The sequence below is a fragment of the Lissotriton vulgaris genome, chromosome 7 (genome assembly GCF_964263255.1).
Source record: "Lissotriton vulgaris chromosome 7, aLisVul1.2, whole genome shotgun sequence".
In the NCBI taxonomy this organism is placed as follows: Eukaryota; Metazoa; Chordata; class Amphibia; order Caudata; family Salamandridae; genus Lissotriton; species Lissotriton vulgaris.
In genome coordinates, this window is record NC_141695.1 from 715884968 (window position 1) to 715897741 (window position 12774).

Here is a 12774-nt window from a genome sequence, read left to right on the forward strand (position 1 = left end):
TGTGTGTGAAACCATGATAATGGTCCTAAAAAACGGTACCATTGGTGTCTCAAACATAAGGCAATGATACCAAAAGAGACCCATGACTACATGTTGATTTGCATGTATGAAAGCAGATCCACTTTTACATAATTGAAATTGTGGTCTCCTATAAGAAAAAACCTGTTTGTTTGTTTGTTTTCTTTCCCACTCAGAAAACAATGTCCGTGCATAAATTTATGTTGGCTTTCCTCTTTCTTTTTCTTACAGAGACCAAATAGGTCGATTTTTTCTGCCTCGTGAGGGCCAACTCATGCCCTGAGGCCTAAACACCCAACTTAATTTTGTTGGCTGTTTATAGGACAGTAGGCATTATCTGTTAGAAACTGAGTAAACAACAGTAGGGACCGTCTTTTTGGTCCTGATGAGTAAGCAGTAGGGGACTGCTTACGAAACATGTCGACAAGGTAGTAGCTAATGCTCTACCACACAACCCCTTCTTAATGTTCCCAGCTGGAGAAGTTAATAAATGTGTTTTTTTCTACTAGCCAGGGAATTTTTAAATCTTTTCCATTTTTTCACTTTTTTACACACTCACTAGTGTTAGGTCCCTACACTTTCACTGACTCCTATACACCCACACATAGCCTCTGTCACATCTTAGTGCTCCCGCGTATTCCGTCTGGTCGTAGCACGCCCCGTCCCGTTATAGGGGCGGGAAGACCCCTATGATGAAGCATGACTCTACTTGGTTTTTTAGAGTGTGAGGGGTATTTTAACAAGCACATTGTGCTCCCATCTTTCCATGTGTAAGAGAGAGCCTAGCACCCTGGTGTAAACGGTAAAAAGTATATATAAAAATTATCACCTATTCACTTTTTTGATAGAATCCTTGTGGTTATAAAAGCAGTGTCCATTTCACCAGGACAGTATTAGTTGTGAATCCCTCAAGCCAGCACTTCGAATTCATTTCAGGTTTACTTTTGAGACAACTAGACACAGCTTTCCAGATTGTAGCCTCGGTACAGTGTATGCTCCCCTTTCGAGCCGGGGTGAACGTCTACTCCTGGAACTAGACCTGCCTCTGAATCGACCTGTGACGCAGACCCCCGAAAGGAGACAACAGCTCTAGTCCACCAAGGCTGTGTCTGCCCTTTCCATAATTCCGTGGAGCAGCCAATGAACTAGATCAGGTGCACCGAATTGGAGACTGTCCATTGAGATCATTAAGCACATTGAAAAGCTACAAGTGAACATGGGACACCTCTCTGGTGATCCTGCTCAGTGATGAGACCACCTCCTTTGAAAAAGGATACCCTCACAAGAACACCACAATCCACATGGAGCCATGCACCGAGGTGAGCCCCTTCGATTTATCAAAAGCGTCCTCCAGGTTACACTGTATCCACACTTAACCTCCTGCGGGATGTACTGAGGTGCAGCTCTAGCATCCCTTTGCACCAGGGCTCATGTTTGTCAACTTTGACTGCTTTGTAAGAAACTGTTGAGCACACCGCCTCCCCTGCGGGGCATGGCCCAAGTTAGAGCCTGAAACCGCAGACGTGATCCACCAAACAGAAAGTACAGTGTATCTCAAAAGGCCAGATCCAATATATAGTATCCCCGGTGCCCATTTTTCTAAAGGTCAGTCCCAAAGAAGTGAAAAAAAAATTCTGCAACCCATAAAACTCAGAGACACAAGCCCATTTTGTAGTTGAGTGATCCTTAACTCAAACAGGCACTCCTATGAATTACAGACATTATCATTAGGTCAAACTTGCTGGTAGTAGTGCAGAGGTAAAACATTTTGTGTAATTTGGTCACAAGACCATTTTTACCCTTCCCATCAATTCAAGTATTTCTGGTAACAACAGGAGGGTCTCTGGTTCTTGGCACACCATCGGTCGGTCATATGCATGACAATGAGAATTATTGCACCGTTTTCCATTATGAGACCCTCATTTTAATCATCTATCCACAAGTAGAAATGACCTCATGTAAAAATCACACAACTCATACTTTGCCTGGCTTTGTAAATACCAAATAGATTTCGCATCGAGGTGCCCCAAAAATGTGATGCAACCTGATGCAAACTCCTAGTAAATCTGCGCTGAAGTATCTACTCAGGTACAAAATGCTAATGCCGTACTATACCGGGAACAGGGTGTATTCATGCAATTGCTATAAGTTACACAGTGAATGTTGCTAGTGCAGGCCACGCGTCTGTGGCACACGTCTTTCACAATTCCCTCAAGTTCTCAAATTCCCATAGTTCTCCCATGTCTTGCGTGCTAGAAGCTATGCAATATTCTTAAGGAAAACAGGAAATTACACACTCTACTAGTACCCTATTTATTTATTTATTTATTTATTTATTTATGGGTTTATATCGAGCTTAAATCCACTCCCAGAAGAGTATCTCCGCGCCCAAAGAAAACGCCAGTAACAGATAGAACAAGCATTTGCAAAGCAATGGTCTCGGCATCATTAAAGGTAGAGCAATTGGCATTGCTCATGACATTTCTTTTTTTTTCTTTAAATCATAGATAAATGGCATTGTCATTTACATTGCCAATACACACCACTCTGCACCTGCACTCACTGCTTTGCACACTCACTACTCTGCACACTCACTACTCTGCACACTCACTACTCTGCACACTCACTACTCTGCACTCACTACTCTGCACACTCACTACTCTGCACACTCACTACTCTGCACTCTGCACTCACTACTCTGCACTCTGCACTCACTACTCTGCACTCTGCACTCACTACTCTGCACTCTGCACTCACTACTCTGCACTCTGCACTCACTACTCTGCACTCACTACTCTGCACTCACTACTCTGCACTCACTACTCTGCACTCTGCACTCACTACTCTGCACTCTGCACTCACTACTCTGCACTCTGCACTCACTACTCTGCACTCTGCACTCACTACTCTGCACTCTGCACTCACTACTCTGCACTCACTACTCTGCACTCTGCACTCACTAATCTGCACTCACTACTCTGCACTCACTACTCTGCACTCACTACTCTGCACTCACTACTCTGCACTCACTACTCTGCACTCTGCACTCACTACTCTGCACTCTGCACTCACTACTCTGCACTCACTACTCTGCACTCACTACTCTGCACTCACTACTCTGCACTCACTACTCTGCACTCACTACTCTGCACTCACTACTCTGCACTCTGCACTCACTACTCTGCACTCTGCACTCACTACTCTGCACTCACTACTCTGCACTCACTACTCTGCACTCACTACTCTGCACTCACTACTCTGCACTCACTACTCTGCACTCTGCACTCACTACTCTGCACTCACTACTCTGCACTCACTACTCTGCACTCACTACTCTGCACTCACTACTCTGCACTCACTACTCTGCACTCACTACTCTGCACTCACTACTCTGCACTCTGCACTCACTACTCTGCACTCACTACTCTGCACTCACTACTCTGCACTCACTACTCTGCACTCACTACTCTGCACTCACTACTCTGCACTCACTACTCTGCACTCACTACTCTGCACTCTGCACTCACTACTCTGCACTCTGCACTCACTACTCTGCACTCACTACTCTGCACTCACTACTCTGCACTCACTACTCTGCACTCACTACTCTGCACTCTGCACTCACTACTCTGCACTCTGCACTCACTACTCTTCACTCTGCACTCACTACTCTGCACTCACTACTCTGCACTCACTACTCTGCACTCACTACTCTGCACTCACTACTCTGCACTCTGCACTCACTACTCTGCACTCTGCACTCACTACTCTGCACTCTGCACTCACTACTCTGCACTCTGCACTCACTACTCTGCACTCACTACTCTGCACTCACTACTCTGCACTCACTACTCTGCACTCACTACTCTGCACTCTGCACTCACTACTCTGCACTCACTACTCTGCACTCACTACTCACACTCACTACTCACACTCACTACTCTGCACTCACTACAGCTTCCTTCCACAGCTAGAACTAGTGCATAATGTCAAAACAGAGAAAACAAGGAAACACACTGAAGCTGTCTGTACCACGCCAAGTTCACATTTCGAGCAGCATGTGTTAAATCACGCTTTAGACTACTTCTCTACTCAAAAGTAGTACATTTCCTTCAAAAAGATAAAAATATGACATGCAAACAGTAATGCCGAAACAAACTGTTCAGCATGGGTTTTGATTTACATGAAAACATTAATTTCACTTAAAATAATAATAGTTTTTAGCTAAATTAAATTTACATTTGGATTTAGGGCATATTCACATATTTTTAGTAAATTTAAATGTCAGTGGCAGATGGACACGCTTTCATTTAGCAGCCAAATATACAATAACTTACTGCCCCCGGAATTCCGCCGCGGCCGCACCGGAAGTCAGGCAAGGTCGCCTGTGACGGGGGCGGAGCCGCGTCCGGACCGGAAGAGGAGGCAGGCGGAGGAAATGCGTGGAGCGGCCCGGGGCTCCTGCGAGCGTGGAGAGCCCCCGGGGCCAACAACAGGACGTTGTACGCGTGTTGCGGGGCTCCCTTGACCAAGAGGGAGTCCCGGGATAGGAGCCGCAGCGTCAACTCTCCCTGCCGGTGCGGAGCAGTAAGTTAAAGGGGAGAGGGGGGGCCGGTGCGCGCGCGCGTGTGTGTGTGTGTGTGTGTGTGTGTGTGTGTGTGTGTGTATGAGTGGGGGGGTTCTGTATGTATGTGCGTGCGTGAGCGCTTCTGTTTCTATGTATGCGTGTGTTGTGTGGGAGCCTCGCGCAGCGCTCGTGCTAATGCGCGTGCCAGTTTAGAATCGCCTGCGCGCGGCCAGGAGTGTCTCCTGGGACTGCTACTCGCTAACATAAGATCTCGGCGGAGACGCGCTTACGCGCGTCTTTTAGCCGAGACCTAAAAAGGGGGGATAGCCAATCATAAAAGAAAGAGGATCCTAGTGGAAAAATTCAAAGCTGTGTCAAATTTGAAATAAGATAGTTTTCAGCCTTTTTCTAAAGGTCAGATGGTCCGGACACTGCCTCAGCAAAAGTGGAAGCTTGTTCCATAATACAGGCCCAACCACTGATAGGGCTTTGCCTCCTTGCCTTGCCTTTCTAATCCTAGGAACCCGCAGGAGCAGCTGATCGCTCGACCTAAGGGTACGGGCAGGAACATACGGGGTAAATTTCTCTGCTAGGTAGGTGGGTCCAAGTCCATGTAAACCCTTGTGGACCACACAACAGGTCTTAAACTTCACTCTTTGGCGGACTGACAACCAGTGCAGCTTTTCCAAGAGGACAATCGGAATCCACATGAGTCTACACTTGTGTAATATAAATTACAGAAAGTACTAGTTTCCAGTAATGCTAATACCAGATTAGCCTATTCCGACATATTTTCCAGCATGGTTGACATTAAGGCCTTAGTGTTATTTTACCAACAAGCAAGGTTGTGGCAGCAAACAACATGGGAAGACCATGAAAAAATATTCTGCGATGGCAGCGATCTGCTTGACCCCACAATAGGCACATTTTCATGACCGTTTCCCTCCTCACAGTCCCGATTATAGATAATATCAGCACCATCAACACCTCAGAAGCTACCCATGGTGCTCTACCTCCCACTCTAACATGGAGCTAGTGGATTACATTAGCCCATAACTTTCTCTGTACCATCCAGTCTCCAAGAATTACAAATGATGCCAAACGATGAACTCTAGCCTATGGAATACCAAATAGCCAATCATTTTCTATAAATGAGCCTTACTACAATGGTCAGAATAACCTCGTTTTTAGCACTTGCTTATGCGTTTTTTATGGGAACAGCTGAGTTAAATCTGTTGAAGATGTTTTTCATAAACGATTTGGGCTATTTTAGGACAAACATAGCAACACAGCAAGATGATGGATGGAGGGCTGAAACTTTTCAAACACTCACCCACAGTCACAGATCTGGGTTAAATCCATAACTCTTCAGCTCACTTCGTCACCCTAGTTTCGACTCAGCCATATGCAAATCAGTCTTGAACCTGCTCCCCATGTTAACAGTCCTGCCCGAACAGCCAGGCCAGGTCTACCCTTGTCCCGAAACAAGCATCCTTGGACCGGGAAAAGTTTCTGCACTCCATCCATCATCTTGTTGTGTTTGCTGTGTTTGCACTAAGTGGCCAAGGGTATGCCCGGATGTTTTTCCTTGCTAACTGTGCCACTGGAATCAAGCTAGCCTGGCTGATGAGGGGTGATATCCAGAAACCGGTCCCCGGATGATTATTTTCGGTCCAAGGAGGACCTGGCTTAGCAGTTCGGGCTGGACTGTTTCCATGAGAAACAGGGTCAAGACTGATTTGCATATGGCTGGGCCCAAACTGGGGTGACACGATGAGCAAAAGAACAATGGATTGAACCCAGAACTCTTGAGTGGTCAAAAGGTTTCAACACTCCGTCCATCTTCTTGTTGTGTTTTCATAGATACTAATCTCACAATATGAATTATTTACATTGCAAATGTATCATATAATGCATCTTTAGGTATTCAGAGAACATTCAATAAAGCAGTCCAACATGTGCAAAAATCGGTTCAAAAGCATGAAACTGCGAATTAAAATCATGAATACATTGCGACTTACCTGTTTACCTTAACCATGTTGGGATCTGTTGCACGGTTCATCCCATAGTCAAGAATATCGAATGCTCCTGGCTGTGGAAAGAAAGTCAGATTCGTTACATATTCCATTTTTTCCTATGACTCAGTAAATTCGATGATAATTGATTGGTCGCTTCTATCCTGAATCCTGCAATGACAAGGGTACATTTAAGGAGCTGTTCAGCAGGGGAGGCCGACAGGTACACTATAGGACAACCTGATGCATGTGACTGACAATGTATTAGTCCTGAAAGACTTAGAGGCACTGGCCTTTCGGATATAAGGCACTGTCCTGAACTGCAGCTTCCTCTTGGGTACCACGGCTTGCTCAACTGCCTACCGACACCACTGTGATCTCTACAGGGACAATGGATAAAAGATGGGCTTTCATTGGCAGGACACTCTGAGGCTACTTACGGGTCCTGTGCCAGGGAACACGTTTAGAGAGGGTAACACTTTTAGAGAGAGTACAGGCTGTTTTGTGGCGAGTTGCAAAATGTGCATCTGATCACTGGCCATATCCTACGACTGAATGGAGGAGGAGGCCATGAAATGAACGAGAAGTTGCATATCATTCAGCTTGACAACAAATACTAAACTGTCTCTAGTCTTTTCACAGATCAACAAAATGGGAATATAATGCCTTGTCCAGTTTTGATGACTATAGCAGCTGTTATTGGTGCTCAGCAACCTCTAAGCATACCCAGCGTTGGCAGCTATGGAAAATAACGTACTGCAGATAAACTGACTTTCCAAGGATCACACAGTGTGGCGAGCCAGCGCAGCCTGTAGTAGGTGCCATGTCTCCACTTTTAGATACAGTAGCAGATCCTCCACTAAGGCGGAGGAGCGTCGCACCACTGCTTTTAAAGCAGTGAAAAGGGGAAAAGTAAAACAGTGATAACCTTGTTGGGAGAGTCAAAAGACTTTAGGCCTAGCTAAAACTGGACAAAAAACAGTAGTAGTGGCATCAAAGAAAGATTACCCACAACTAAATTTGATGGAGCCTTTGTCTTGTCCCTGGCTGACCAATAAGTTCATGAAGTCTAACAGTGGTCATGACACAAATGTGATGAAAAAGCTATTATTTGAGTAGACCTACCAGCAGTCGGATCATCCAAAGAATAAAAAAAATAAAGCATCATTGGAAGAGGCAATAGTGGCAAAAATAATATTAACAAGGTTATCGTCGTTTTATTTTTGGTTGCTGCAAGCTGGATTAGGGCGGGGTGGGGCCGGTGGGTCATGGTGGGAGGAGGCGTGGACTATGCACACTAACTGCACATGACTGCTTGGCCAGCCGTAAAGAAGAGGAGGAGCCATGCATCCGGTGGAGAAAAGGTAAGTGCGTTTAAAAAAATATATATTTTCAATCACTCCCCCCATTGTCTTCTTCCCCACCATCCCCATTCCCAACTAGCCGCCACTGGTTAGATAAGCAGTCATCCGTCATGGATGACCAGTCAATGCTGATCTGAGTGTAATACCCCAAACTAAATACCCAATCCGAATTGCAAACCGAATGAACGGGTATCATTTGCTGTCATTCACGCAAGCCTGACTTTGTGCCTGGAAGCAGGGAGGCTTTGTGTGGAGCTGTGCGCGCCAAATGAGCAAATGCACTTAGGTGAGCACAAATCTGCTCCTTCTTGCGGCACGCGATGATCCTCATGCATATCTCATGACGCCACACAGCACGCACAGGGCTCCTGCCAGTGTCGCTCTGCTTCTGCATGGTTCCGGAAAAAAAGGCCATGGGCATTGCAGCACGTGCCACAGCTGGCAGCACCCAATCAAACTTTTAAGAACATTCATTCATCACACGTGAATAATGACAGCGAGATTTCAAAATAATAGGTGAAACAATAACAAAATACTTCATGCAAGTTGTTTTTATTAAGCCTGGGAGTACATTCAATTACGTAATCGGTGTAATATCAGTATTTCCTCGATTACTCCTGCTCAGGTGGAGGGGTAATCCTAGCGCGAGAGCACATTTAGAAAGCGTGAGCAGCTGCTCGTACTCGCTATTTGTGTCCTGCCGCATTCAGCACTATTTCTTAGCGTAAAATGCATCCTCGCATCCATTTTGGACATGAAGGTGCATTTTGCGCTCTGAAATAGCTCTAAATGCTGGGAGTAAGATGGGGGAAATCCGTACCCCCAGAGCACATTTAGTGAGCACAGGCGGCTGCTCTCACTCCCTATTTGTGTTTTGTTCCATTTAGAACTATTTATTAGTGCAAAATGCATTCTCACACCCATTTTGATGCAAGGGGGCTTTTTTTTGCTAAGAAATAGGCCTAAATGTTCCATTACTCTTCTTACGCTATTATGCACAATCTCATAGAATTCTTAGGTAAGTCTGTATGATTACTTTACAATGAATTACACCAACCCGTAATTTTTATGTTTCCTCCAAGGTGTTTGTACTTGAAATACAATGAGCCGCCAAAACACACCACTTTGCACTTATTGTGACTATAAACTTACAGCAACTTTATACACACACTGAGTGGTAATTTTGGCTTAAAAAGGTGTCGCTTCAAAAAGAGACACCCAATGTCAGAACTCCAATGCGATGCTTGTATTATTTCAGTACTTATCATAGAAGGTTCTTGCAGACAACAGCAGCAAACTGGCATATACCCTTACTCCTGGTCAGGCTATTGTTCCCCAGTTTCGACTAAGAGGGAAAGAGCATCAGAGAAATTGCTGTCACTTCTGAAAGTGATCAAAAACCTAGGCAGACCATCCTGCCTCCAGTTCTGATCTTTTCACCTAAAAATGATTGGTTTCAGGTGTTAGTCTAATAAGTTCAATGGATGCAACACGAGCTTACAGTACCCAGATTTCTTTAGACTAAAACACCACAATACAGTGATGTAAACTGATTCAAGATATCAGAAAATATTGAATCCATAAAATGCTACAAAAGGGCAGGAACTTTGCACAACCCAAATGATATTATACAATATTGAAAATGGTCAACTAGGCTGTGGAAAGTCGTTTTCCACTTGTCACCTTCCTTTATGTGCAACAGATGATAAGCACTTTGTAAATCAAGATTAGTAAAGGCTCAATTGATCCCAAGATGTCCCTTAATAGAGGTCAAAGATATCTATGCTTAGAGAGTGACATATAAAGCTAGGGGCTGCCCCCGAAAGTTTCACAAGGTCTGGGGGAAGTGGAGGAAGTACCATGGATTTGATGCAGGGCTGGGGACTGCCTGAGAGGCTGCCGGAAACATCGGCCAGGACGTTGCCCTTGGTCCATGGCCTATGGTTCAAGAAACTAGATATGCAGTTGCCCCCTTTGGCGGAAGGCACAGGTGTGGACATGGTGCTCGATGGGCCAGGAACGGACAATGCTGAATTGATGCATGCAATTCTAGTGCAGTGGATGAGGGGCAGGGAGATGGGGGGTGCTTGGTGAGCTGGAAAATTAACTGCGATGTGCCAATTATCTGTGATTTGATTCAAAATGCCAATAAAAACAGTTAAAAAAAAAGATATCTATGCTTGAAGGTAATCTGATTTAAACCTCTATAATCAATACAAGGCTTGCTCTTTCTTTGGTACAAAGAGTGAAGATACCACAGCAGTTGAAAAAGATACTACAATGCAACAGTTTTGCAAGTATAACTGCAAAATACTTTAGGCCTAGCTAAAACTGGACAAAAAGCAGTAGCAGAGGAATCAAAGAAATATTAGCTGCAACTAAATTTGATGGAGCCCTTTCTCTTGTCCCTGGGTGACCAATAAGTTCATGAAGTAAAACAGTGACCGTGACACAAATGTGATGAAAAAGATATTGTTGGAGTAGACCTACCAGCAGTCGGATCATACAACGAATAAAAAAAAAAATACATCATTGGAAGAGGTGATAGTGGCAAAATAACACTTTTGTATGGCCTATAAATGGGATGTGCAATGGGAAAGAATCCTTTCAAATCAGACTTGAAAGTAAAGCAAAGCCAATAACAATTTGAATGACTTCAGGGTCTTCTTAATTCTCTTTGAAATATACATTTTACTTTCCCAGTCATGATCTATGAACATTCATCAGATACCACGATCCAACAATTCAGAGGTATTAACAACTTTTCCCTTTTCTGTTCTCATCACAATCATTAGAAGGAAACAATATTTATCAGTAATATTCATAGAAGATCTCACATGAGGAAACAAATGTACTCCTCTTTTCTTTTCTGTGTCAGGCAATTCATCCTACATTCTCTGTTGCTGTTCGTCACAACGCTGAATTATATGCCCCGCATCACCACATCATAAACACAGTCCGGTCTTTTACCTATGCTCTTTCTCATTCACTATTAAAGGACACCTAGCTGTTCCTAGCTGCATAGGCTCTACTTCACCCATTAGATAATAATGGGGTGACCCATACTAGTCCACGGACCTGGATAATGTTCCGTATAAGAAACAATGGTCCTAGACTATTTTCCTTAGGAAGGTATTCATTAAGTCAAAATCTATAAACTTGGTACATATAAAAGTCAAATTGCATCATAAATGGATCCTAGTTATTTCTAATTCAATTAAATATATCCTCAAAAAGACACACAAGCACCATAACTAGCTCCAATAGTGACTGTTTAATTTCACAGTTATTATAACAGATCACTGTAGAGAATGCTTCAAAACAGAAAAGAGAGTTGCTCCAGGGAGAGTGTGAAAAAATAAATTGTGCTCGTGAGGGTAGAATAGATGTATACGGAGAGAAATCAGAGAGTAATTTACACAATCAATTACATATAGTAAAGGCCTTAGTAGACTGGTCGTGGTTTACAATAGCACCAGTCTTACAATGGGGCCTGTCAACGTGAGATAGGCCCCATTGCAATTTGATTTCTATATATACACCATGTTTATAGATTTTGACTTTATGAATACTTTCCTAAGGAAAATAGTCTAGGACCATTGTTTCCTATACTAGGCTCTACTTGAGGCTGGAATTCCACTAAAACCTTCTTTTGTTCCTTTTGTCTCTCTTGCAATCTGTGCTCAATCAACAGATCTAAATTAATATGATCAGAAATGAAGTAGGAGGTTATGAACTGACAAATTTGCCCTCTATATCTCCTTTCAAACCACATTGAAAAGGGTCAACTGAGTTCTTTCAACCCCAGTAGTTTCAGTGATGAAAGCAAGGCATATATAGATCAATACATCCATTCTACCTTACTAAACATTACTCAATCCTTCCTCGGTCAAATGCAAAGTCAGGATCTTCATACATCTTCTCAAATGCTAATAGGAAAGTATCATTTGCCTCTAATCAATCATCTGAATTTGTTACTAGCGGAATTGCTCAAGCCAACGCAGAACCAGGGACAGGGTCATGAGGACTTTGCTGATGCAGGGCTGAGCCAAGTGCCTGTTTTATGTATATGCAGTGAATAAGATGAATTCATTCAATCCAATATTTATGCCAATTAGTGCTTTATTTTCAAATTGTATTGCTCAGAAACATTGAGCAAGGTTTGCCTTTTTCTGTGTCTGAGCTTTACTGTCTGAAAATAAAGCACTAACTCAGACACATATCAGGTTAAAGGAATTCACGTACGGGAGGTGCATAAAACAAGCGCCCTGCTCGGTACTGCTGTGCACCATAAAGCCATTTATGATACTGCCAGTGTAAAGCAACTCATCCAGTAACCCACTGTTAATCGATCTTGATTAAACTGTGAAAGTCAAAAGACAAAATGTAATTTAAGAAAATTCAAAAATTCTCGTAACATCACTGGAAAACATGGGATATGTAAAGCCTGTAACACAAAGGTCTGTTTAACGCCACAGTTTTTAAGCCATATTTGTAACTAGTCTTGCACACAGTGCTGGAAGGCTTCATAGACTTATCAAACCTAAGGAGTCATTGGTGTTGCAATGTATCAAGGACTGTACATTATGAAGGTCTACTGAGTTTCCTTCTTGATTACCCAGGGGAGTGCAAACTGCCCCTCTCCTCCAGTAACCAGGTTGCTGCACTGCACGTACTCATATAAGATGTCAAGTGTCTCCTTCAGAGGGTCTCAGTTAAAAGAAAAAAAAGATAAAGAAGAAGATTATTCCAGAAATAAATGGCAAGGCACCAACCCTATCCTAACAGCAGGGGAGAGGAAAGAGACAAG

The 12774-nt window shown here is 43.6% G+C and overlaps 1 protein-coding gene across 1 annotated transcript in view; it reads right to left on the bottom strand.

Annotated features, from left to right (window-relative positions):
* The window catches only part of RGS9 (regulator of G protein signaling 9), a 956925-nt gene that overhangs the window by 510070 nt on the left and 434081 nt on the right, over window positions 1-12774 (bottom strand). The window contains exon 9 of the mRNA XM_086930945.1: window positions 6615-6677. Within this exon, the coding sequence (XP_086787071.1) occupies window positions 6615-6677 (63 nt within the window). The remainder of the gene's footprint in view (window positions 1-6614; window positions 6678-12774) is intronic.